General features: G+C 38.6%; 1 protein-coding gene across 1 annotated transcript in view; it reads left to right on the top strand.

The window, feature by feature from the left end:
* The window catches only part of LOC136876242 (glutathione synthetase), a 226,809-nt gene extending 209,486 nt beyond the window's left edge, over window positions 1–17,323 (top strand). The window contains exon 11 of the mRNA XM_067150023.2: window positions 12,787–17,323. Within this exon, the coding sequence (XP_067006124.1) occupies window positions 12,787–12,922 (136 nt within the window). The 3' untranslated portion in view covers window positions 12,923–17,323. The remainder of the gene's footprint in view (window positions 1–12,786) is intronic.
* The last annotated feature ends 10,645 nt before the right edge of the window (window positions 17,324–27,968 follow it).

Raw genomic sequence — 27,968 nt, forward strand, 5'->3', positions numbered from 1 at the left:
ATAGCTTTCTTGATTAGATGAAGAAGGTGGAGTTCCTTTGGCTCACTCTGGTGTTTTCGTGGGAACTCCCTCTCGACAATGGTGCTCCTTGCTTCAAGTTCCATTGCTGGGAGCTTAGATAAGCTGTCTGCTCCTATGTTCGTTGGTCCTGGGATGTGACACACATCGAAATCAAATTCTGCGATTAACAGAGCCCATCGCATCAATTTAGATTTTGAGCCAGAGACAGAGTTTAACCATTTGAGTGCAGTGTTATCGGTGTAGAGCTGGAACTTCCTTCCCCCCAAGTGGCCTCTGAATTTGCTATTGGCCCACACCACGGCTAAGGCTTCCTTCTCGGTAGTGCAGTAGGGTTCTTCGGTGGGATATAGCTTCGTGCTGGCATAGTCGATGATGTCCCTTCCACCCTCACTCTTCTCCTGGAATAACACTGCTCCTCAGCCAGAGTATAGTCTAATGTAGTCTTTTCAATAAAGACAATTACAGTATTGTAAAGGTGGAATTATAAATTTAAATTTTCACAAGCCCTCTACAACCTGTTGGGCTTTACCTATTGTCCTACACCAGAGTGAGCCTAAGGAACTAAGGATGCTACGGGTCCATCTAATAGACAAAGAACATCGACTGTGGGACCGTCATATACCGCAGTCACTCTTTGCCCTGCGTCGATGCAGCAACCGTATCACCGGCTACTCCCCAGCGCAGCTGTTCCTTGGTCGACAGGTATACGGCACCGGGGATTGGGAGATTCGTCCATCACCCACTCCTGGTCAAAATGATGCAGCTGTTTCCCTGGCAGAATGGCAGCAGCAGCAGCACATCAAGGGGAAGCAAGCTTTGGCCAAGAAGAGATCCCTTACCCAGGCCAGGGCTCAAAATGTCGAAGAGACTCACATCTTCCTACCAGGCCAACAAGTACTGTGATGTAACCACCCAGGCAGTAATAAGATTGGAGGGTTTCATGCAGGTCTCTCACCTAAGTGGGTTGGTCCCATCAAGGTGCATAAACAGTTGGGTCATGGGATCTATTTATTAAAGACCAACCCTCCTGTCAAGGTCCACGCATCGGAGTTGCGGTGAGTCGCCCAACTGCTGTGCATACAGAGTAAGCCTGGAGGAGAGGTTACTAATGACACAGCACCATCTGGTCATCTTGAGGAGAACGCATAGGCTAACATCGAGGAAGAGGCTGGTAGCAGGGCAACCCTGCTACCAGACACGGCTCAAGCTGGTCAAGAGGAGGAGAGCACATCCAGCAACATCGAAGAAGAAAGAAGGTACAATCTACACCAAGGCAAAGTCGACGAGTGTGACAGTGTGGAAATTGTTTCAAGTTATAGGGGGGATATTGATGCAAGTGTGATAAACTGATAACTTGAAAACAGTATTCTCTCACCCATGGCTAAATATGCAGGTATCAAGCTTGTATTATTATTATTGTTGTTATTATTATTATTATTATTATTATTATTATTATTATTATTATTATTATTACTTGTGATGTACACCCATTGAATATTATTATTACTTACGTAATTGAATGATTGCATTGTGTGTGAGGTTATGTCATGAAACATGTACTGTATAGACATTTATATGTTTAGTTAATGTAAGAACCAGTAATTAATTTATTCTGACCTGTATATATAATTTGTAATCCACTACCACTACAGAATTGTGTAACACACTGTAACAACCAGAATGGCACTAGATCAGATGAGATGATGGTAGAATATTCTGTACATTATAACCATGTTATTAGGCACTCGAGAATTTACGAGAAGGTCTTTTTGTAACATATCTTTCTAGAAGCCTGTCCAGGCACCTATATAAGGAGGCGGTCTTGATGGTAGAGACGAGTTACTGTTTAGTAAGAGTCATGGTTTAACAGGAGTTGTTCTGACCAGATGAATGTCATACTAACGAGTGTTTGAAGTATGTGAATTGGCTTAGTAAAGTTGGTAGTTGACATGCAGTGGATGCATTCTCCATGCGTTCGTGATAGGCAGTTGTTAAAATGGTGGCTTGTTTATGTTTCCGGAGTGAAGTGTATTGTTTGTGATACAGTGATTAAGGTTATGTGTGTTTAATTTGTAAATAATTATAAATAAATCTGTGTATGCAAGTTGACAGCATTTTGTGCGTGTCATTGTGGTTACATCAGCATTACCTCCACCCCTACAAGAAGGCGGAGAGACCGTATAGTGGACACTCTCTAAGGGGCCCCAGAAGAATGTAGACTCCAGGGAGGATCAACATACACCAAAACCTACCTTGGAGGATAAGAGCGATGAAGACACCGATATCAGGACACCTAGATACCATTTAAGACCTAGAGAAAGGAAGGTCCAGAATAGATATTGGAGGTTTTAGGGGGATAATTGTCGTAGGCCCGATATTCTAATTGTGGTACAACCTTCAATAATCATATTTAATATAATAGGTAAAATAATAGGAGTTACGGTATTTTTATAAATTGTGTTAATATATTAATGTTTCGTGTTCCTGGACGTATAATGTCCATATACTTATCCTGCTTATATATTAGTATGCTCAGTTTACTTCGAATAAGGTACCAGTGGACAGGACTTTTAAAGATTTGTGACATAGCCATAGACGTATTAACACACAGACTTCCAATATAGCACCAAGAAACTGTAACGTTGTTGACTCACCTTCGCCGCATTCGTAATTTTCCGATGTTTGACCTCCACACACTGCCACTGCTATGGAACTACTGTCAGCTGATTGCCTGCCAGAAACTTACATTACGTCATCGAGCCATCGACTCTACACTCCTCACGAACGCTCTCAGCGTTTCTAATGCCATTAGTCATACTTTCCCCTGCATTTCCCCTCTCCAACTGGCCCTATATAAACTGCACTCTTTCCCTGCTATGGTGAGGCATTCTTCGGCTGTTGGAGAGAGGATACAAACTTTATGGTTCTGATCCGTATTGACTTGTAATTGCAATATAATTATTAAAATTAATGTCGTAATGGTCCACCTTTCAATACTGTAATATGCAATATTCTAATTTACCTTGTTTAGGGACTAGTTTCGGTCGGAGCTGACCATCTTCAGCCTTAATGTAAAACATCTAATAACTAAACAAATGTACATGAACACAATTGACATAAATAAATTTGTACATATTTGTTTCATTTGATTTATGTCGATTGTGTGCATGTACATTTGTTTCGTTATTACATGTTTTATATTAAGGCTGGAGATGGCCAGCCCTGGCCGAAACTAGTCCCTAAATAATGTAATTTAGAATATTGCATATTACAGTATTGAAAGGTGGACCATTACAACATTAATTTTAATAATTATACTGTTGGAGAGAGGGCAATAACATCTTTGTTACATGGATGTAAATTTTCACTCCTGTATAGGACTTATTCTTCGGCCACGAGGTATTCTGAACTTTCCGACATTATGTTCTCGAGTGGTTGTGCTCGTTTATGTATCTATAAGGAAACAGCTTTATATCTAATTCCTTTGTTTGGAATGCTGTTTTAACGTTATGTGACTATGAACTTTCGGTGTGTCAATTCTCTCAAAAATTTCTAGTATTTCTAGTCAGTTTTCATTCTTCTACTGTGTAATAGTCAAGCTTTGAACTGTTTTTCATTTCTCCTGTTGGGCTAAATGCATCGATGTTACATCCAGTGTTTTCTGGAACTTAATATAGCGCACTACTTCCTAGTCAGGTCAATTCTTGCAATATACCCGCATATTGCAATTTAAAAATGTTGATCTTTAATGTATTCCCTTTCCTGTCTTCCCTGATTTCTTTTATTTGTCATTGTACAGTTGGTTGGGAAACATCTGTTCTGTTTAATGAATGCTATTGTAAATTTTACTCAGACGAAATCTAAATTGTCCCTATTGCCGATCTTTGTAATATTTCCTTTATGCCACGAACTTGCTACGCAGGCGTAGCAGAAGGAGAGGTGATACTCCCACGTGGCGCGTCCCAGGTGGCGGATGGGGGGTCCTAACCGGCTTGCCGGCGGACTTGAGGGAAATAAAATACCTCTCGCGGACCAAACACACACCCCTGTGGGTGGGGGAGGCAAACAAAAAATACACCCACGGTATCCTCTGCCTGTTGTGCGAGGCGACTAAAAGGGGCAACCAAGGGATGATTGCATTCAAACCATGAAACTACATGTGATTAGTACCACCACGCGGAGAACACCAAGGGTCGCTTTTACTTGCGTGTAGTACCACTATATTAGGTACGAAATAGGTTTATGATTAGTAGCACACAGGAGCACCGTGCGGTCGGCTTTTGCAGTACCTGTGATTAGTACCACCATATGAGCAGGACCATGGGATGATAGCTACCATGGTTCTGCCTTGCCTGTGATTAGTACCCACTATATGAGGAACACCACGGGATAGGGGAAGGTCCCTGTGGTTAGTACTCTTATGTGATGAACACCATAGGTTTGCATTGCCTGTAAATGGCACCGCAAAGTGGGAAAATAGGTCTGTATTATACGTCGAATTTCATAACCTCTGAGTAGTGCAATAATGTGTGGAATACTGCAAGTCTCTGCTACTTTTGATTAGTACCGCAACAGGATAGATACCATGGTCCTACATTACTAGCGATAAGTATCATTCTGAGGGGCCTTTGACCTGTATTTTGGACCCATTTAGACACCAAGCATCCTCGATTCAGGATTGTGCTTTGGAAGTGGTCCCTTGGTCAGTAATACTATTAACTATGATAGTTTTTGAGTCGGATCCACTGATGGTTTTAAATTCATGTTCATTCATTCATTCATTCATTCATTCATTCATTCTTCATGACATTTTTTATTTTGGTCAGTGGATGATTTTGAACTTTTACTTTCATACCATTAGGGGCCGATGACCTCGATGTTAGGCCCCTTTAAACAACAAGCATCATCATCATTTCCTTTATGCTTTCTTGTGAACAGTGTTCTACTCTTTGATATTTTTGGTGCTGTACTATTTTCTACCAATTGTCTTGCGTTTCAGTACATTCTATTTTGTTCATCTGAAGTTGGCAATTCTTGTTTATCTCCTAATGTCCCTTTATTTTCCTGACTGCTTGTACATTGCTATTTAAATCTTCCCCTTTTGTACCATCTATGGTTTACCCCTGGATTGCCCAGCACTTGTGTAATGTCGCTTCCATGATCTTTTTATCTTTCCTAAACTATAATAATAATAATAATAATAATAATAATAATAATAATAATAATAATAATAATAAATCATCATCATCATCAGACAACCCTCCTGCCACGAAACATCACCAATAGATCATTGGTATGAAACATGTATGTATTCTTTGTAGATTGTTTTAAAAAAAGACCAATTATTTTTAGGGAAATAAAATTGCAAGTGCGAGAATAGGGAGGGGAAAAAAAAAAAAAAAAAGGACAATCGAAGAGAACAGTATATGTATCGTAGTGACAGAGTTGTTATACAAAGAAGCGTGTACGTTCTCGTGTGATATTTTTCTTTTGTGAGAAAAAAATTGCTTATTGCGAACGATACAATCAACACTTCCCCGTACGAAACTGCAACATTAATTAATAAGCTACATAAGATAACAGGAGACAAAGTAATAAATTAAGGAAGAAAAGTACTTCAAAATTACCTTGATTTTACAACTAGAAGGACTTCCTAGGTACAACCAGATGCATTGCTGTACAGCGTAACCTTGATAGAATGTCAGGGAAACAATAGGTAAAATGGGATTCGGATTTAACACCAAATGCAATGTAAATGTAAATAACAACCAAGAAGCAAAATAAACAATAAATGCCATAATAGGGGCCAAAATTAAAGATTCAATCAAGGCGGCAGCAGCAAGGATAAGAAATAAAATAGAATATTAATTTATGAGCAAGATCTGCAGGAATGAAATACACAGAGAAAAATGAAATTAAAAAAATATGTAAAAGTGTTCTGTAAGAACTGAGCCATAAGAGAAGCTCAAAGCTATTTTAAAATGGTAACAGTAGAACATATAGTTGAATAAATTAGGAGGTAATCACATAGCGAGTGGATAAATACAGGAACTTAGAGAACGCGTCCGGACCAACCTTCTTGATAATTTTCAAGGTACGGTACATCAACAAAAATCTCGGAAGCTCAGCAATGTTTACGACCAGTATATTGCCTGTTTTGAAATGGACATATATGTCACTCCCATAACAACTTATCAATAGGGAGAATGACCACGAAAAAACATGATTTGGTACAGGATATACCTCGCAGATACGTTACCAAAAGAAAACAGATAATGCCCATGTACAAAGATTAAGCTGCAGAACAACCTTAATTTAAATAGAGAGTTACATCTCTTTTTCTTATCCAGGGTCAGTTACAACCCTGTAGGTCATGAACATCGCTTCCAGTCACTAGTGTAACTGTCCAGACTTCTCCAGCCATACTAATTTAGTGTACAATCCTTGTACGCGATATCACTTGATATCAAGATTATCCGCCATCGGCATTTATTCTTAAAGACATATTAATTTAATTTCAATCATTTGTAAATAAAGCTTTTTGAATCATATTGTATACATTAGAACATCAGTTATTATGTATATTATAGATAGGAATTCATTATGTACTGTAAATGAATCGCTAATTGCAGAAACCACCTAACTGCACTTTTTCAAACTGTTGGGAAAATGAAAAAAAAACTGTGTGGGAGTATAAGTTGAAGTCTGATCTCCTTCTAATTTTTAAAAATTAAACTTTAATGTGCTAGAAAAGTGTAGTAAACGAGAAATAAGTTTTAAAAATTTTGCACTTAGGTTGTTTCTGAAATAAACAACTTTTCCTGTTAATTTTTGTAGCAATTATTAAAAAAACCCAGCTAATTGATTAATCTATGCAAGTTTTAAGATGAAAGGTTATGTAAATAACACCGTTCTCTTCATACAAAATTTAACAGACATCAGTTAATGAACCACAAAATACAAATTAGAACAGTAAAGCCCTTTCTGGCTTTATTCAGCCTCTGGCATATCCTCAGCAGGTTCTCTCTCGGTTGTTAGCCACTGAATGATGCTGTCATAAAAGTCTTCATAACCAACGGTGTAGTCCATTAAGTTTTTCAAGTCTTTTACATTCTTTTTGTTGATTGGAACCCAAAATCAAAAATTGCGTTGTGCAGAACCAATTAAAAGTTTTTAAAGTTATTATAGGCTACAAAATGTTTTTACTTGCTCAATAATTTTATATCCCTTTAATAATATTATTGTAATCAACTTACCTTTCCCAAAGGATAAGCCTTCTCGGAAGGCAGTTTTGCGAAAGTAGATGAAATCCTCCAATAAACGCCTTTGTCACAACTTGTCCTGAAGTATCTTTATAGTACAGAAACTGTTTGTAACTAGAAAACTTGAATGGCTTCTTACGTTCTTTTGGTTCTTCCCTGCCTGATGTTTCATTAGAGTTTGTTATTTCCTGTACGATATAGGCCACCAATGTTTAAAACTTAAGACATCGTCCGAGGTAAGATGATAAACGGTAAAATGACCTGACACGCTTGCCTTGCTCAGCATACTTATCTAGAGTATAAATTCTGACCACCTTCCTCAAGAGCTGTTTAATACTTCCAAAATCCCTGTCACAAGGAAAAAAAAGTGGCCACGGACAGGGAAGTTATATGCGTAATCGCCTCAAAATGACCTCTGTCACAGGGATTCAATAAGAAACGCACAACTGTGTGATTCTGGGTGAGTCACAAAATAGGTTATCCTAACAGGGCCACCGACCGTCATGAGTGGAGGAATGAATTTACCGCAGAAAGGTTCTTTCTGAAATAAACACATTATTTACACAGCTGCCTAAAAGCATTGCTTGTATGGAATATGGGTTGTTTCTGCTAAAAAAAAAAACAATGTATTTATCTCCGAATAGTACAATCCAGTCAAAAACTCAATTTTGATAAAAGTGTCACTTAAGTGGTTTCTGAAATAAACGATTCAAATATGCTCAGTGTTGAGACAGAGTTTGTGTCATTTCATCTCATATTTGTGTACGCGGAAAAGTTATTCTTGAAGCGGGGAAGTTGGATGACTCGCGGGTTTAACTCATGAGCAAAGGTAGTATACAGCGACCCGTGCTCGAGGCTAGCAAGCGAGGAGACTACATCATCGCCACGCCTACTGGTTACTTGAGAAGAATTAAGAGAGGGTGATGATAATAAGATCTACGAATCAGATGCTTCGTTGTATAGAGATTTGGTATTGAGCTGTTGTCAAGAGCGGGGAGAGCCCGGATATATTATCTAGCGCGGGGCAACCCTGGACTCACACACACAACCACAACTACTTTATTATTTTTGAGACAGTGAGTGGTCGCTTCGAGACATAGTTATTTTCGTACAGTGTGTTGTCGCTAAGGCACAGTACTTAGCTGCTGTGATGCTGTCGGATCAGGGGGAGACGAAACAAGCTTACGGCTTGTGATATATTCAGTAATTATTCTGGATGAAGAACTACGTTTAGTTCAAGTCCACGGAATTTGGTACAAGTCTGTGTTGTATCAGTAGAATTGTTAAGTTGGATTGAGATTTTCTGTTAACATGGAAAAATTCATATCTCTGAATTTGCTCCTCCTACAATCAACGGTGATCAATTTTCACAAGTACAGGTCCAATGTCTAATTTAAAGACTAGGCAATTAGGGAGTGCTAGTCCAGATAACCCAAACCATATCACAGAAGGAAGGAAGGATGTCCAGGGTGCCAATTCTACAACGAGAAGAGGGGAACGAGTAACCACGGAAGATAGATGACCTCAACGGAAGCTGTAATTGGTGGGCTTCAATTAGATAAAGCAAGCAACAGTTAATTTCAGTAACGTAAATTCTAAAATCCCTCCAAGCTTTAAGGAACTTCTCCGATTCATCTCATTTTTGTATAATAAATTTATTTTATTTAACATTGCGTTAATTTTCTTTCTCAAGCGATACTTAATGGTTAATTATTTAAAATCCTACCCGTGTGATTTAAGTGTAAGTCTCCATACTAGTAAATATAAATTTTGCTTTACAGTTTTGTTTAGTTTTGTTTAAAACTGTAACGCTGGCACCCAAACATTACATAGAGAAATGGGAAACCATGGTATGATAATTGATTCTGTTTGCGTGGCAATTTGCGGGCAAGCCACATATAGTTTATATTATTTTCATGTGTCCCCAGGTATTAACTTTCGTCTCCTCAAGTGTGAAGTTAGGAGAGCAAACAGTTACATTAGTGATAGACCCACGTAATGAAGATACATCTTTCCAGATTAAGTAAAATTCTTTCAAGAATAAATTTACTGTGTCCACATATTCAATGCAATTATTTATCTGTTTAAATGATAATTTGCCTGGTTGGCTATCAAGTTACAAGTAACTAATCTCATTTTGTTCCGTATTGGAGATAACAATAAGTAAAATTCTTTCAAAAATAAATTTACTGTGTCCACCTATTCAATACAAAAGAATTTTACATATTGTTATCGTCAATGCGGAACAAAATGAGATTAGTTAATTGTATCTTTCCAGATTGATATTCAATCAGTAATTGACTAACGGCACTAATGTAGGCCGCGGAAAAAATGAAATCACGTGACGCCCAGCCATGATACTTCTATGACTGGTGGCAGTGTGCCTCAGTACAGAAAGAAATACACTTTATCGTGCAAGGGGGATCAGTGAGGGCTTTAAGAACCAAGTTAACTCTTGCAAGAAGCAGAGATAATAAATGACATAAGAACTTACAAAATGCCATAAGGCGAATAAAATAGTTGCTTAATCAGTTATTAAATGGTGACACGAATTTCAAATTATGAGACGTCTGGTTAAGTAAGATGAAGTAGCTTCTGCCTGATGTGTGTCTCAAATATTAGCTGTTGCCCTTTATCTTGTTTTCCTTATTATCGTTATGATTGGCACTTACTAAATAAAAACATTTGAAAGAGAGTGAAGTTTTACATTTGGACATTTGCCATGTATTTAAACTGTAATAAACCATACCTGCTGCACTGCTTTGCTTTCTCTCTACTCTCTGAACGTACTGTTGTTGCGTCATCTGTCCTGAACTCTGTGCTTGCACTGTATAGAGCTTGCTATAGCTGGTCTGTGGCTTAACATATTAGACTTCAATTTTTAAACTGTCCAGTATCTTTTTTGTTAAATAATGCACATTAATTTCAAACTAGATAAATAATCTTTTAGCTCATATTACAAAATAACAATTTTCTCCAAACAGCAGTTTACCATCTTAACCCTCATTTGAGTTCTGTTATTTGTGAAACACAACATGTTTGCTGTGCTTTTATTAGAAAGAAGGAAAAAGTAAGTGTAGGTAGTGAAAAAACTCTTTTCTTGAACTTCATCAAAATTATAGTAAGATTTCAATCACCTTTAAAATCTATCTTGAAGTACTTCTTACCTGAAGAGAGGTATTAAATTTAGTGGATCCTATATACAGTACAAATAAATATTTGCAGCTAAATATTTGTTCATCTAGGTAATCAAAAAGTGAAAGGCAAGTATATTTATAACATAGGAAGCTCGGAAAGAGGATAGGAACACACATCAAAGACACAGTGAAAGATCAGTGTGGTGGTAAGAGGGAGCAACAGAAAAGGAGAGAAACTAACTGCACAACCTCTCACATTCTCCCCCCCCCAAAATCATTCCCATCTCTTCCAGATCTGGCTTCGCTAAGAGGGCAAGCATTCACACTCATTGAGAGATCCATTCATGAGAATTATTTCTTCATGTGAAAATTATAGGAAAAAAGAAAAGCTTAATACAGATGAAAGAAAACTTCTTGGCTTTTTTTTCTTGATACTGTGTCAACAATGATGCGAGACGAATTTATGTGGCATGTTTTTTATGGCTGGATTCCCTTCCCGATGCCAACCTCAGTTGAGGAGCTAATGAAGATGAAATAAATAATGGTGAATGAAATTTAGTAATGAGGTGGAATGAATCAGGTGTGGTATATGAATAGGAACTGTCCTGGCATTTGCTTGGAAGTGAAAATCAGAAACCCCAGAAAACCATTCTCAGGACAGCAGATGGTGGGTTTCGAACCCACACATCTCCCAAATGCAGAGCTTAATACGTGCGGTCAATTTGTTGGGTAAGGAAACAAAGGAATCTGTTGTAATACAGGTCATGGAATTCGCTTTCTCTGTTGCATTCTCATTTCTTTCTCACTTTTGGATTTCTCCAGATCCTACATTTTCCACATTGAGAAAGCTTAAAAATGGTCCTCTCAAGGAATGTGAATACTTGTCTTCCTGATGAAACTGGAAAGCACAAACATGCTCATGAGAGTTGAGAAGAAACAAATCTGAAAGACCTGGGGGAGTCCATTTATGAGAATGATTTGTGTGTGAGGATCTAGAAATTGTCTGTGCACTTTTGTATTTTCATGTTGATGCTTTCCCTTTCTTCCATCTCCTCATATAGACCTGTCATTGTGTTGTTCACTTTTGTATGCTCACATCCTCTTCCTTAGCTTCATAAGTTTGTTGATTTAAATAAATGAGGCCGTTTCTTTATTAGGGGCAACTATAATGACAAACTTGTACAAAAGATATACCGTGATAAAATGTTAGCAGTATCTCTGTCTAGTCTTAAAGATTGTATAGAATGTTTTGCCAGCAATGTGGAAGCCGTAATATCCCTGTAGTAGCACCTTTTCTCTGAATGGTGCAAATGTAGTGATCTATCACCTGCAGAACATCAGGAACTGTTCGGAAGCAGATGCCATAAAGCGCTACCTTCATTTCCAATATTAAATCAGAATCACAGGGTCTTAAGTCTGGGTAGCATGGGGGATGAGGGAATATTTTCCAGCACCTTCAAGCATATAAATCAGCCGTTGGTTGCAGAACATGCGCCCAAGCATTGTCCTGTAAAATGATGGAAGACTTGTGGAGAAAGTGTTGTCACTTCTTGCACAATGCTGGTCGCAGGTGATGTTCCAAAAATTAACTGTAATATTGTGCATTCACGGTCTGTCCTTGAGGCATGGTGTGAATTAAGATAATGCCATCACAGTCGTGCACCAGAATTACCATAACTTTGCTGGGGTTGTGATGCACTTTTAATTTCTCGTTGGCACCTGTAAGAACACTGCTAGTTAGATTCGTGTTTCATTTTAGGCTTGTATGATTGGGCCTATGACTTATCCATTGTTATGATACTGCATAGTAAAACCTCCCCTTTGTGCCAATAGCATTCCAAGTGGATAGTCATAGGTGCAGTGCTTGTCTCTCAGGCTAACTCAGGAACTATCTGAGTTGTATCAGTTCTTGGCAACCGACAAACTGCACGTCCTTGTCATTGACACCAGGGCATGTTGGATATGCTGTCGTCCATCATTGAAAGTTTTTATCCACCATGCCATGATTCTGTAAGGCATTGCATGCCCAACAAAGACTTTCATGACTGTCAGATTGTACAGCTACAGGCTCATTCAGATGTAATCCAGCTGACCTGTTCCTGTAATGAAAACATCTTGGATACTAAACATTTGTCCAGTCTCTCACAGATGATGCTGTTATTTGCAGCGTGGAACATTCATTCGACGAGTCCATGTTCTATGAGGTAGGTTGGGTACCACCCTAACATGCATATATGCAAGAAACACCAGTTCCATTTCCTGATGTACCTACAACAGTATTGCCACTAATAAAGAAACAGCTCTGGTATACTTGATGTTGTTAGAGACTGCCCAGGTGACAAATGTTTCTTTTCCAATTGTTTCAGAGACTCGGAGGAGATTGTAGTCAACAGCCAGGTGGGTCACACTCTGAGAACTAAAGTGAGTACAGCAGATGAAGGAGGGGTTGTATTTGGAATGGGTGCCTTAGACAGCCCATTTCTTATTGACAGAAGCCATTAACAGAACTTGAGTTTTAGTATTTGATACGCACACTTAAGCTCCTGATTTCTACAGTTTTGAAAAATATATCTTCTATATTATCACAGTGAAAACATGGTAATTAATAACGTAGAGGGACTAAATAACTTATACAGTGGGTGACATGTTTGCTCATGGAACAAAAAAAAAAAAAAAAAAAAAAAAAAGGTCAAAATGTAAATATTTGCTTTGTTCAGTGTATCACAAAGATATCTGTTAATAGTTCTGTAGTTATTTTCTGCCACCGATGGAAGTGAAAAAGGAAAAATCTAGTATTAATAAATACTGACTTTTACCTTTTTTTAAAAAAAAAATTTTAAAAATGTATCACCAACACAGATATGTCTTATGGAGATGATGGCACAGAAAAGGACTAGAAATGGGAAGAAAGCAACCATGGCTTTGATTAAGGTACAGCTGCAGCATTTGGTTTGTGTGAAAAATGGGAAACCACAGAAAACCATCTTACGGGATGCCGATAGTGGGGCTCGAACCCACTATCTAAATGACCCAAACCGCGCAGCCACTTGCTCAGTACTTGATGCAGCACAATATGCTAAAGTAAGTCGTTAACTAGTAGTAGCAATATTGACCGTAAAATATAACATGAAACGCTGACATTTCAGTGTAATATGTTCATCACTATAAATAGTCCTGGTCTGCAACTGTCTGCTCAGCATCTTGGCCATCAAGTCTCTGGAGTCCTAGGTCTGATTCCTGACCTGGTCTTCAGATTTGAATCTTGAACTGTTAATTCTCTTGGCCCGAGGACTGGCTGTGTATGTGCTGTCTCAAACATTCCTGCAATCCACACGTCGCATACAACACTATCCTCTAACACACTAATTTGCAGTATCATATACCCTGTAGATGCCACCTATGCTCGTCAGAGGGTGTGTCTTACAAGGACTGTACGAGGCTAATATAAACTACACATATAATAATAATAATAATAATAATAATAATAATAATAATAATAATAATAATAATAATAATAATAATAATATATACATGTATTATATATTTTATTATATATATAATTCAGAATTTTACAATTGGGTTCATGAGCTTCTTTGGTACAATGTACATGAAAGAAGTACTATTTACTACATACGCACATACGCTCCATACATACTGGTATATACTTAGATTGTTGACAAATAAATTTGACAGATATTTATAGGACATTTGCCATGCATAAATAATCAGAATTATTAGTGGACGATTTTCATTAATCCTCTGTATATGGTGGATGGTTCATGCCAATAAACTTTCTTACTATATAGCAAGTGGCCAGGATTGCTACTTTTTGTCATTCTCTGTAAGTGAGAGGATGGAGACTAATTGCTTCAATGCTCCTGTGTAGTGTCTTTGGTATAATACGATTGCATCCAGTCACTACTGGAATGATGACATTGCTGAGTTTCCACATGGTTTTTATTTCTGTGGCCAGATCTGCATACTTGGAAATCTTCTCTGTATGTGTTGATTGGAGGTTATGAGGATTAGGGCAGGCTATGTCAATTATGAAGCAGATTTTCTTGCTTTTATCTACAAAAGTTATAAACATCTGGTCTAGTGCAGGTAAGTTTTATCAGTGATGATACTTCTATCGCAGTAAAGTTTGTAATTTTCACTTTCCAAGACAGATTGGGGTTTGTACTTCCAATATGCTGTAGTACAATGGATGTGATGATGATGATGATGATGATAATTCTGGTATGGGCTAGAATAAATTTTGTTTACTTTCATTTACTTGTCTGTCTCATCCGTGTCTTTGACAACATGAAAGTGACTGAGGTATGATTGATGCTAGTAATGCCATTCCTTTTTCAGCCAGCCCATTAGGAATAGTGTGAAAACGTCACTCATAGGGTCGGTTGACATGTAGATTTTCGTGGGCTTGGCAGACTGATGTATTTAAGAAACATCTTGTTTGATGAGGAAAGCAACAAGAAACCACCTCTCCTGATTCCCTTGTACATCTCTTCAGTGATGTTCAGGCCATTTATGACAGCTGATTATGGGGCTGTTGAGGATCCAACCAACCTTCAGGCTACTACTCAACATATACATTGTTGTTTTTGTTGTTGTTTTAGAGGGAACTGGAACACTGAATGAACTAATGTGACAACAAGGAGCAGTAAGTGACAGGACATATCAAATGTCATTTGGGACAAGCTTGAGCAGCAATGTAGGGCTGAATGCTGTCTCGTATTTATTGATACTAATGGACAGGAATATAGGGATGAGAACAATTTAAATACAATATTTCATGTTCTGTATTTGGTAAATGTAATCCCTTTATCATTTACCACTACCTGTACCCTCCAGTGTAGATACCATGTTAAATCGCTACTTAACCCTCTACTGCATGAATTATTTTTCATTGTCGTTTGGTGAAGAAACTTTCAAGCTTGAAAGTTCAACATACGTTCAGTGTTTTAGATGTACCAGCAATTCTTAACTGGGGCTAATAGCTTAACACTCGTTTGTGATGTGGATTGCCATAGTGGAATTTATATACGATTTTTCACGATTTTACGCTAAGCTTTTAACATTCAAAGACCGAACATTACTATCTACTGGCCATGGGTACATACTGCGTTACAACTTGCACGACCGTAGGTCGGTAATGTCTTTGAGGTTGAGCCAGAGGTACTACTGAAGCCTATGGTAATGTGATGGGGAGGGCCCACGTAAAATAAACGGTGGTTGGTACGCGTGGATGTTGACGGGGTGGAAGGAGTACCTTTGGTTGTAGGGCTGTTAAGAGGGTTAAATGATGCTGATATTTCTTTTCTGGTATGCGTTTGAGTTGGCCATGCGGTTAGGGGCGTGCAGCTGTGAACTTGTATCCGGGAGATAGTGGGGTCGAACCCCACTGTTGGCAGCCCTGCAGATGGTTTTCCATGGTTTCCCACTTTCACACCAGGCAAATGCTGGGGCTGTACCTTAATTAAGGCCACGGCCGCTTCCTTCCCATTCCTAGCCCTTTCCTGTCCTATTGTCGCCATAAGAGCTATCTGAGTTGGTGCAACATAAAGCCAATTGTGTGAACTTTTCTGGTATCCTGCTCTGTTTCTGCTGCATCTTTGCCTTAGGCAACATTAGCTTTATTACGCTATTTTTTTATTTTCTATTACTTTGTTGTGAATTAGGATTGTTTCTTGTGGTACGTGCTTCCATCCGGCTTGGGTTGGCATCAGGAAGGGCATCCAGCCATAAAACTAGGCCAAATCTACATCAAGTACAAACTCTTCATAAATTGGGAAAAAGTCCAGCTTCCTAAGATGGCTGACCCTGTTGTGCAGGAGTAGTATGCCTGCTTCTTACCCAGAGGCCTCAGATTCAATTGCTGCCCAGTCCAGGGTTTTAATTTCTGGACTAAGAGCTAGAACAGGGTTCACTCAGCCTTGTGGGATCAACTGAAGAGCTCTTGGTATAAGAGGTTGTGTACCCGATCAACAGAGCTGAGCAATATGACTGAGGATATCATCACGCTAACCGTGCTGCACTTTGCTATCTGCAGCTATCTGATTGGGCAGCAGTCTTCTTGGCAGGCTATTATGCCACAGGTTTATTTGTTTTTGTTTCTAAAGAAGTCTGTGTATGATTTATTTTGTCACATTTTAAAATGTTGAAACCAGATGATTTACTGTTGTGAGAAATACAATACTGTTAACAAGTTTGAAATATGCGTCTTCCATTTATTGAGTTATTTAGGAAAATGGATATGTGTATCCCTTAACACTTGGGTTAATAGTACTGTTTTCATGAAATTACATCATCCTGTCTAACGTAAAGTAGTGCAAATGATTTATGTTTCGTTGTTTTTGAGATGTTTCTGCAGAAATTAGGTAGAAATACTGTTATAATACAAACTTAATCCTATTTTTTAATGATAAAGAATGTTGTTGAAGTAGAGCAATTTTTGCAAGAGTTTGTGTGTAGAATTTTCCTCCAAGTATTATTATTTTTCAAAGGCACAATTGTTATTGGATGAACTTACTGAAAAAAAAAAAAAAATCATTCTTGTATACATTGTGAAGCTGAAGTTTCATAGCTGTTAGAGGTTCCTTTTCTAGAACATTCATTTTGACATATGTTTGACTTGATGTGTGGTTGTTGTTGTATCTTCTGAAGAACAGATTTGTATTTCACAGAACTATATACAGCATGGACTGATATTAAAGTAAATGGTAATTTTTATAATAGCATGTTCTTTTATCCTGTACATTAAACAGTGAATATGTATGTTGAAATCATTCCACCTTATGTAATGTGATTTAAGGAACATTCTTTTTTATAAATAATTTGTATTTCTTTTTCAAAAATAAAAGTCTGCATCAAACTGAGATATTGCTGCAAAAAATGAAACAATTCCATGAAATACTGTTTTAACACAAAAATTATTGTTCACTAAGTTTAAATTTCTTTCTTGGCAGTGTTACAAGCTACAGAGAACTTTTAATTCTCGCATTCTGCCTCGATGGTTTTTAATTTCTTGTTGTAGTTCCTCCATGTGATTTTCTAGTTCTTCATTTTCTGCTATCAACCTGTTTATTCTGTTGCTGTTCATTGACTGGGTTACGTGATAGTTCTGACGTTCAGACTGGATCATGAGACGCAGCTCCTCTCCTCGACGCATCTCCTCCTAAGGATAGCACAATTATAGCATAAATAATGGGAAATCACAACATTATTAATGCCTCTAAATGTACTAGGCTACATGTATTTTGAAGTAGAAACCAGTAGTGTTTAAATTGATGCTTTCATGGTCCAGAATAATACAACATGATATACTTTGGGGTGTGCCATGTGAATGAGAACTGCAGGGAAACTTCATGTTTTGCAAAGACTTAACTCTGTGTTCTCAGAAGTGAACCTTGACTAACCACGACCTTGATAGATAGATAGATAGATAGATAGATAAAGCCTTTATTTTCTGTGGCGAAGTTAGGGCTCTTGGCCCTTTCTTACACTTAACCACACACATATTATTATTATTATTCCATACAATATATACATGCAAAGAAGAATGAAAGAAAAAGTAACTGCCTACATAATACAGGTTTGAGGAAAAAGAAAAAAAAAATCAATACACAACAAAAGAAATAAGAATGTAAAAATACTAATAAGCTTAATAAAAATACTAAATGAAAATTTAACTAATTGTATCCTTGCAAGACTAATTTAAATTATTATATTAAACCAATATTTATTTTATTGTGCAATAATCTCATATCATTTTCACACACAATCACTCGTTCCACTCATACTGGTACTGTACCTTGCTGGAAGCACTTAACGAGGAACTGCTGGTAGGAGGTTTTAAATATACTTTTTGATGCAGCATCCTTGATGTCTTTGGGAAGAGTATTCCACCATCCCGAAGCGGTGATAGTAAATGATCGATGGTATGTGGTTGTTCGGTGGACAGGTATTTCTACGAGGGACACTGAGCGAGTATCATGGAGATGTAAAGAACCAAGGTGACGAAAATTGCTGGAGAGATAAGCAGGGATGTCTTCCGAAAGTACCTGGTACATAAGAGTATTTGCATGTAGTTTACGCCTGTCGTCTAGTCGTAACCAAGATAATTGTTTATAGTAGGGAGAAACTCGAGCGTCATACCGTAAATCCATAGCATATCTAAGACAAGCATTTTGAGTGCGTTGTAGTTTCAAGCTTAATTCTTTTGTTATATCCGTAAGAATTACATCACAGTAGTCAAAAATGGGAAATAATAATGACCGAACAAGTTGAATTTTTAGTGATCGAGGGAATACATTTCTGAAACGTTTTAAGGGGTGCAAGCCACAATAAACCTTTTTGCAGATATTCTTAACTTGCGCTGACCAGTTTAGAGTTTCCGTTATAATAACACCAAGGTTAGAAACTGATTCACAATAAGGTATAACAGTACTATTTAAAGTTACGGGAGGAATGCAATTTTGTTTTAAAATGTGAAGATTCTTTGATGTACCGATGATAATGGCTTGCGTTTTATGGGGATTTAATTTAAGGTTGTTTTTAATTGCATAGCTATCTATTTGCTCAAGGTCAGCGTTTACATTACATATTGCTTGTTGTATATTATTAGTTCTAGTGTGGTAATAAATTTGCAGATCATCAGCATAAAGATGGTACTTGCAGTGCTTAATTGATCTGGTGATATCATTTATATATAAAGTGAATAGGAGAGGGCCTAGGACTGACCCTTGTGGAACACCAATATTTTTTGTTCGCCACGTTGATTTATTATTATTTGCAACCACACACTGCCGGCGGTTTGTGAGGTAAGAATAGAAAAATTCCAGCACTTTCTGGCTAAAGTTTAAGGACTGTAATTTGGAAAGAAGCAACCTAGGATCGACAGTATCAAATGCGCTACTGAAATCTAAAAGAGTAAGTATTGTCACTTGTTTGTTGTCCATTGCATATCTAATATCATCTGTCACTTTCAACAGAGCTGTCATGGTACTATGTTTTTTCTTAAAGCCTGATTGGTAAGAGTCGAGTAAAGCATATTTATGTAAGTACGTAAGGATTTGCTCATGTACCAGGCATTCCAGCACTTTGGACAGGGGTGGTAGGATAGAAACTGGTCGGTAATCTGAAGGAATACTGGGTCCATCCTTTTTTGGGATTGGGATGACGAGGGCATCCTTCCACGCCGTAGGGAAAATTCCTTGGGTTAAACAGTAGTTAATAATGTGTGTTACGATCGGCAGGATGGCACCAATGATATATTTGTAGAAAGACAGAGGTATGCCATCGTGTCCAGCAGCATCTGATCTGAGAGAATACATAACTCGTTTTACGTCATTTATACCAACCTCTTTAAACATAAATGTATCTTGAATTGGCATAAAATGAATATTATTATTATTATTATTATTATTATTATTATTATTATTATTATTATTATTATTATTATTATTATAAAAATTATTATTATTACTTGTACAGTTATGAAAATTATTATTATTATTATTATTATTTGCTCTTACAATGGATTCGGCCGACGTGAAGTGTAAATTTAAGTCATCAAGGGATACATTCGGCGCCTGCTTTGATAACGTTCGACCTATACCCATCGTTCGTAATTGTTTCCATATTTCTGTCGAGTTCTTGCATTTTGATACTTGACATATGTGTTTATATTTACTGTTTCTGATTAACTGTTTAACCCTGTTGCGGAGAACGCGGTAATTTTCAAAGTCATTAGCATTACCCGTTCGTTTAAACCTTCTGTACCATGAGTCACGCTTTGCCATTTCTGATTTAATCTCACTAGTCAGCCACGGAGAAGGTGGTCGAGTCACCCGGATCTCTTTCTTGGGAGCAAATCTGTCATACAGTTCTAACACCAGATCAGATAGTTTATTTATTTTTACGTCAATATCATCCATGTGTAAAATATCGTTCCACGGCAGATAATATGCTTCGTGTCGTATTCTTTCCTTGTCCAGATTTTTTATATCCCTGCGTGTTATATATTTAGTTTCATATTTTGGCATCTTTAATGAATAGCAGACATATATTAGATCATGGGTAGAAATACCTGGCACTGCAAGTTGTCCGTGATTTAAAACTTTCTGAGTATTGTTAGTTATGATCAAGTCAATCAAAGTATGAGTCGTCCGGTTTACTGTATGTAGATGGTTAGTAGCATTTAGATGTAGGATGTTCAGGTCTAAGCTAAAGAACATATTTTGTAAATGTAATGAGTCGTTTGTCGCAGTCAGCAGATTTGTATTAAAATCTCCAAGTATAATTATATTTTCGTACAGTGGAATTAACTTTGCTAAGCAAATTTCAAGGTCCGATATATGTCTTACGTCTGGGGGTTTGTAAACTACTCCCATCAGTACTTTTTGATTGTTAGCCAAAACTTCTATAAACATAAACTCAGGTCGATTGGGAATCGTCTGGTCTGAAGTAGCCACTATTTTACTTTTGAGATCATTACGACAGTATATAGCACACCCTCCCCCTATACGTTTTCTTCGGTCTAGACGATGTAAAGTCATGTTATTTAATTCAACCAGGCCTGAGTTAAGTGAGGGTTGTAACCAAGTCTCAGTTACACATATGCAGTGCAAGGTATTACTATCATGAAAGAGGGATTGTATTTCGTCAATGTGAGCCATTAACGATTGCGCGTTAATATGACAACACTGTAGGGCTCGCCGATATCTTGAAAGACTTTCCCTGAGAATGTTTCCCGCTGACGCTGCTGAAGGGTAGGGTGAGGGGGGCGACTGGGAAAGGGGTGGGAGCGGGTCACTGACATCAAGGTTACTACAATCGGTAGAAATAGCACTTGTATTGTGACTAGCCATTATCTAGAAAAGACTTCTGCTTACTCACCTTGTTTCCACCACAAGTACTTCCAGGGGCACAATCACATTCACTCACACACATACACGCACATTTACTTAAAGCTACTACATTATCCATTAATGCCATCTCAGTAATGAGTCCGTATCAATGCTCACTCGTGTTTTACATTAAACTAACAAGTTGTACCATTGTTGTAATTAACACCTTTCGTCCATTGTCACATAGCACAACTATGCGACCGTCCTGGCTCCAGACACGATTTAGGCCAAAGTGATCTCGTGCACGATTTAAAATGTTTTTCCTGGTACCCGTGAGCGATTCCGTCAGGAGAAGGTGCGAGCCTTTTAGCCGACGTTTAGCCCTCCAAATGCGGTCACGATCCTGGTATTGATAAGAATGACATAAGGTTTGAATTAAATTGACCATTGTTATAATCATAATAATGTTATTTGTTTTACATCCCACTAACTACTGTATAATCTTGAATACTACCCACACTGTTTTTTCGAAAATATCGCGTTCAAAATTGGGTGCGGCTCTTATCTAATTTTGGGAAATTTATCTTTCCGAATGCACATAAATCGGGCATCACTGCCAGCACGGCTTGACAACAGTGATCTCTCCGCTCTCAGTATACGCTACTTTTGCGCTTGGCGTCAGTCTCACGTCTCACGCACATTCTCGGAGTATTAACATGAATTCCACAAAGTGTTTGCTATCTTTTACTGCGAGTGAGAAACTGAAAGTAGTTTGGGAAGCCAAAATGATTGGAAATCATGCCGCCGGTAGGATATACGATATTGACGAGTCATGTATTCGCGATTGGAGAAAGTAGAAAAATATGCTGTTAACATGTAGTGGTGATCGTAGAGCTTTTCGTGGACTGAGTGAACAGTTTCCAGAAATTGAAAAAAAAAAAAAAAAAATGTGGCAGAAAGGCGGGAATTGGGATATGGTGTGTCAGCCAAAATGTGTCAGCTAAAGGCATTAGAGATCGCAAAGGAACTTTCATTGGAAGGGTTTAAGGCAAGCCGAGGATGGGTTTGTAATTTTTATAAAAGGAATGGGTTGAGTATACGAAGGCGTACCTCCATTTCACAGCTTCTTCCTGGTGCCTACGATGAGAAGTTATTGTCGTTTCAGCGTCACATAATTTGGTTGCGTAAGGAAAATGCATATTTGCTATCCCAAATTGGCAGTGCAGATCAGACGCCAGTCTACTTTGAAATGCCAGTGGACAGGACTGTGAATGTTACGGGTGCGAAAAGTGTTACCATTAGAACAGGTGGTAATGAAAAACAACGGTGTACGCTAACATTGTGTATTCTCGCCGACAGAACCAAATTGCCACTGTACATTGTTCTCAATCGAAAGATGCTTCCTAAAAATCTACCCGCTGGTGTTATCGTCAGATCTCAAAACTCTGGCTGGATGGACACTTCACTTGTGGAAGACTGGTTAAAGTGTGTCTGGCAACGTCGCCCTGGTGCATTAGTGCGACAAAAGAGCTTGCTTGTTCTTGACAGTTACTGCGGCCATACAACAGATGCTGTGTAGAAACATATCAAGGATGGGAAAACCGACCTAGCAGTCATTCCAGGCGGGATGACGTCTATGCTACAGCCGCTGGATGTCTGTATGAACCGTCCATTTAAAACAGCCTTGAAACAGCTCTATACAGAATGGATGGCGGCTGATAATCACACATTGACGCCAACTGGTCGCATTCAGCGCCTGGAAGTTCAGCTGCTGTGTTCATGGATTTTGACGGCATGGAATCATGTCCCTGGAGACTTCATACAGAAGAGCTTCAGGAAATGTAGCATTTCTAATGCTATGGATGGCAGCGATGACTGCACTTTGTGGGAAGGTGATGGTGAGGAAAGTTCTGAAGTTGGTACTGATGATGATGGTGGTGAATGAAGTCGTTGGATATCGTTCTGGAAATGTTTGTTTACTTTTATTTGTATTTTGTAATCATTTGATATGTGTTAGTAAAGATTGTATAAATTTTGGCTTCACTTTTTTTTTTAAATTTTGTTCTTTAAAAATAAGGGTCCGGAGTCTTATTTGGTGGCGAATGGTATTCGAGATTATACAGTACTTTTACAGTTTTCGGAGACGCCGAGGTGTAGGAATTTATTCCTGTGGGAGTTCTTTTACGTGCCAGTAAATCTACCAACACGAGGCTGACGTATTTGAACACCTTCAAATACCACCAGACTGAGCCAGGATCGAACCTGCCAAGTTGGGGTCAGAAGGCCAACGTCTCGACTGTCTGAGCCACTCAGCGCAGCGACGATTGTTCTATTGGTGAAATGATTCTCTTGTGAATCACCAGGTGAGTCACTATGCTCTATCATATTCTGAGAAGAGTTCATGTTGCAAGTCTGGTATTTTCTCGGTTGTGAAATAGAAAATTAAAAAATAACAAAAGTCAAACAACTAATGAAAGAAAAGACACATTTATGCCTCATACGTCACATTACTCATATCATTCTAGCAGGATATGGTGGTGGTGGTGGTGGTGGTGGTGGTGGTGGTGGTGGTGGTGGTGGTGGTGGTGGTGGTGGTGGTTTTAAGAGGAACTCCAACTGGGCAACCATCCTCTGTTAACACTAATCAGAGGGAATAAATGGAAGAGGTCTGACACTTCGTAAAATGAAGATATTGGCCAAAGAAAGACAAGGGCTACAAAATGCGTGAAAATGAAAAACTCTCTAGGGCTCGGTACCTAATACTGCCGGGGCCGGTAAAAAACAAGAGCTGACCAAGGTACGTAGGATAGGATAGATGGAAGTGAGGAGCCTGGCACAAATAAGTGAAACCACGACTCGGCTAAGGACCCTGTGGTCTCCGACCCACACTTCAAAGTTGAGCCCCCTGAGGCCCCTTTTAGTTTCCTCGTATGACAGGCAGGGATACTGTGGATGTTATTCTACTGTTTCCACCCACAGGGGACATTCTAACAGGATCTGGAGAGAAGTTACCCAGTAATATAATGCATCCAAAACTCAGTTGGTTTTGAAAAGTATATACAGTGATCAGCCAGAATGTTATGACCACCTACCTAATAGCCAGTATGTCCACCTTTGGCATAGGTAACAGCAGCGACGTGTCTTGGCATGGAAGCAATGAGGCCTTGGTAGGTCACTAGAGGAAGTTGGGCCGGGCTGAGTGGCTCAGACAGTTCAGGTGCTGGCCTTCTGACCCCAACTTGGCAGGTTCGATCCTGGCTCAGTCCGGTGGTATTTGAAGGTGCTCAAAAATGTCAGCCTCATGTCGGTAGATTTACTGGCATATGAAAGAACTCCTGTGGGACAAAATTCTGGCACCTTGGTGTGTCTGAAAACTGTAAAAGTAGTTTGTGGGACGTAAAGCAAATTTAGAGGGAGTTGACACCACATCTGCACACACAAGTCATCTAACTCCCGTAAATTCTGGGGAGGGGGGGCGATGAGCTCTGACGCCAAGTTCAATCGCATCCCAGATGTGTTCGATCGGGTTAAATCTTATGCCGGTGGCTCCAGTTAGCCTACGCAGTGGCCTCCACGGTATGCACTAGCCAGCATATTGGTAGGTGTGCTAGGTACCAACTGATGAGCCCACCCTAGCACACGAGGGCGAAACGCTGGCAACCAAGAATGAGCTAGCTGGAAAATTTATAATGTCCAATAACGGACCATTTATATTGGTATCCCCAAAGTCAGGAAGCCATTATGTAGACAATGGTTTGTTAACAAAGAGGACATCGTAACAGCATTTCGGAGAGAAGTGTCACGTTAGCGATACACATGCAGCGAATGGTATTCAGTGCCTGCCCCACCGCTGGCAATGCACAGCGGAAGCCTTGGGTGATTATTTCGAAGGTCTGTAACCAGTGGAGACGTTTCCTTTGTACGTAGTCTTGTGTATTTGCTGTCTATACCATAATAAAACAATGTTTACCAATTGCCTGTGTTCTGTCAATTTCCTACGAGAATCTCCTGAAGTCAGAATTTGTCTTCAGGCACTGTGCATAAGTACATGCCCTATATTTCCAAATGCATGCCTTAGATTTTCCGTGTTGTCTCCTGTTTGCGAGGAAAAAAAAAAAAAATTGCCATGACTTATGACTCGACCCTTGTATATAATGCATACCTCCAAGGTATACTCCTTACCGCACTCGCACACATTCTTTATCTTCAAATTGCTAGCTTATAAGGACAATGTACCTCTACCTCCTCATTATAAGATTACCCTAATTCACTCAGTGTGATCCCTAATCTAACATTATCACACGTATGCTTCACTCTTATTGATATTCCACCAGCATCTACTGAGGTTAATTGATTGAACTCTCCCATCTCCTCAGATATCACATGACAGGAAGTAGATATACAAGTATCAGACAACCAAGCCTCAGAACAAATAGTCCATAGATAGTGACTTTCAGTCCCATTTCTTTGCGCCTCTAGATGGACATAGTCCAACGTTAAAATGAACAAAATGAAATGCTTGGGCTACATTAACCCACACTGCCACACAGCACAGCCTTTGAAAATAAATGCCAACTTAGATACTAATGCAACACAAGGTTTAAAAAACATCAGTTCCCTGGTTCTGAGCCTTTGAAAATAAATGCCAACGTAGATATTAATGCAACACAAGGTTTTAAAAAATCTGTTCCCGGATTACATATTTTTCTCTTCACTTTAGACTTGAGTTCATGTGCTGGTAACTCCTGGCTCTGGGTTTCTCCAAGGATTATATGTTAAAATTGCCTCCTTTTGCTTTACTCAAACTTATACATATTGAGAGTAAAACATATTTTGCAATTTCTATTGACATTGTGTCACCCTTCATGTATTTAGGCACCAGGAAGGGTGATTCTGAGCTAGCAAAACTAAGTTTGTGATGTATCGCTCACACTTGGAAGAGGCATTACAGAAAATCTTTCAAAGAAACATAAAAGGCTAGGATTAAACCCCAAAGTTTGAGGAAGGGGAATCCATGTTAGATGTGGATGGATCATTGCATAATATATACACTCCAATTGTTGGTGAGAGAAATTACTGTATCTTAATCTGTGCATTATTCCTGTCAAAGGGGTATGTATTTATGAGCCCCTTATGGAAACTCCACAAACATCTCAAGTTCAGACAGCTATCTCTTTCTTCCAATATAACAAGGGAGTACCGCAGGGCTCGGTACTAGATCCTATTCTAGTTTTGATTTATATTAACAACTTACAGTCTATAATTATAAGCTATATATTTCATTTTTTTTTTCTGTATTGAAGTGCAGTTTTGGACTCCCTTGTCAATTTCTTCTTCTTTTTCTTGTTCATCCATTCCCTTTTCCAGATTCTCTCTCGGTAGGGTAGTGTACCAAAGCCTTACTCGATCTTTCCACCATTCCTCTTCTAGTACTTTATTGCTGTCAACTCCTCTATTTGCAATACAGTCCACAACAGAGCTCCTCCATCTCATTCTAGGATGTCCTTTGGGCCTCTTTCCAGTCACTGTATCCATGAATGTTCCCTTTGGTATTCTCTCTCCTGGCATTCTCATCATGTGTCCAAAAACATTTTAGCTTTGCCATATCAATCTCTTCTTGAAGTTGACACACTCCCACGCTTATCCTTATTTCCTCATTACATATTGTATCTCACCGTGTCTTTTCCTGTATGCTCTTCAAGAACCTCATTTCAGCTGCTTGTACCTTGCTCTGGTACCACTTAATTAACGTCCAGGCTGCTGAAGCATAGATCAGTATAGGTTCATAATGGGACCTTCTTGCACTTCACTGGCACATCTTTGTTCCATACATTGTTTCACACACTGGTAGAAACTTGCAGACAGCTGTATTCTTAAATCAATTTCTCCATCCATGCTGTGATATCACGCTGTCCAAATATTAAAAAATTTTCACTACTTCAAGAGGTTTATTTCCTATTTTTATCACTCTCCTGGATTTTCTGTTGCCTCTCGTCATGATCAAAGCCTTACTTTTCACAGTACTAATCTTCATTCCAAGATTTCTTATCTCCTCATTCCATAAATCAAATTGTGTCTGTACTTCCTCTTCATTATCTTCCCAAACTACAATGTCATCAGCAAAGAGCATAGACTTTACTTGCTCACCCATCATCTTCTCCTTGATACTGTGTAGACTTCTATCCATAATGGTAATGAAGAGTAATGGAGACAATACACTTCCCTGTCTTAAGCCTGTCTCAACTCTGAACCATTCAGTTTGACCCACTTTAGTTCTAACACAGCTTTTGCAATTTTGATACATGCTATTACCATCTGCATTGTTTCATTCCCAATCTGTGCCTCTGTCAATGTTTTCCATACCAAATTCCTTGGGACACTGCCATATGCCTTTTCAATATCTTGAAACGTTACTACCATGTCCTTTCCATATTCCCAATACCTTTCCATCATTTGATGCAATGTAAATATTGGGTCAAATGTGGACCTGCCTCTTTTGAATCTCTACTGGTGTTCTGCCAATTTTTTAATTTATTCATACAGTCTTTAATATTAAAGGGAAAATGTAAATTATTTGCCGATGATATTTTAATAACTTATAAAGGACTAAGTGAAACACATATCATGGAAGATATAAATTGTGACTTGAACAAGTTGTTATCGGACTGGCCTTTATCTCAAAAAATTATCATAAATGT

This window comes from Anabrus simplex, chromosome 6 (assembly GCF_040414725.1).
Source record: "Anabrus simplex isolate iqAnaSimp1 chromosome 6, ASM4041472v1, whole genome shotgun sequence".
NCBI lineage: Eukaryota > Metazoa > Arthropoda > Insecta > Orthoptera > Tettigoniidae > Anabrus > Anabrus simplex.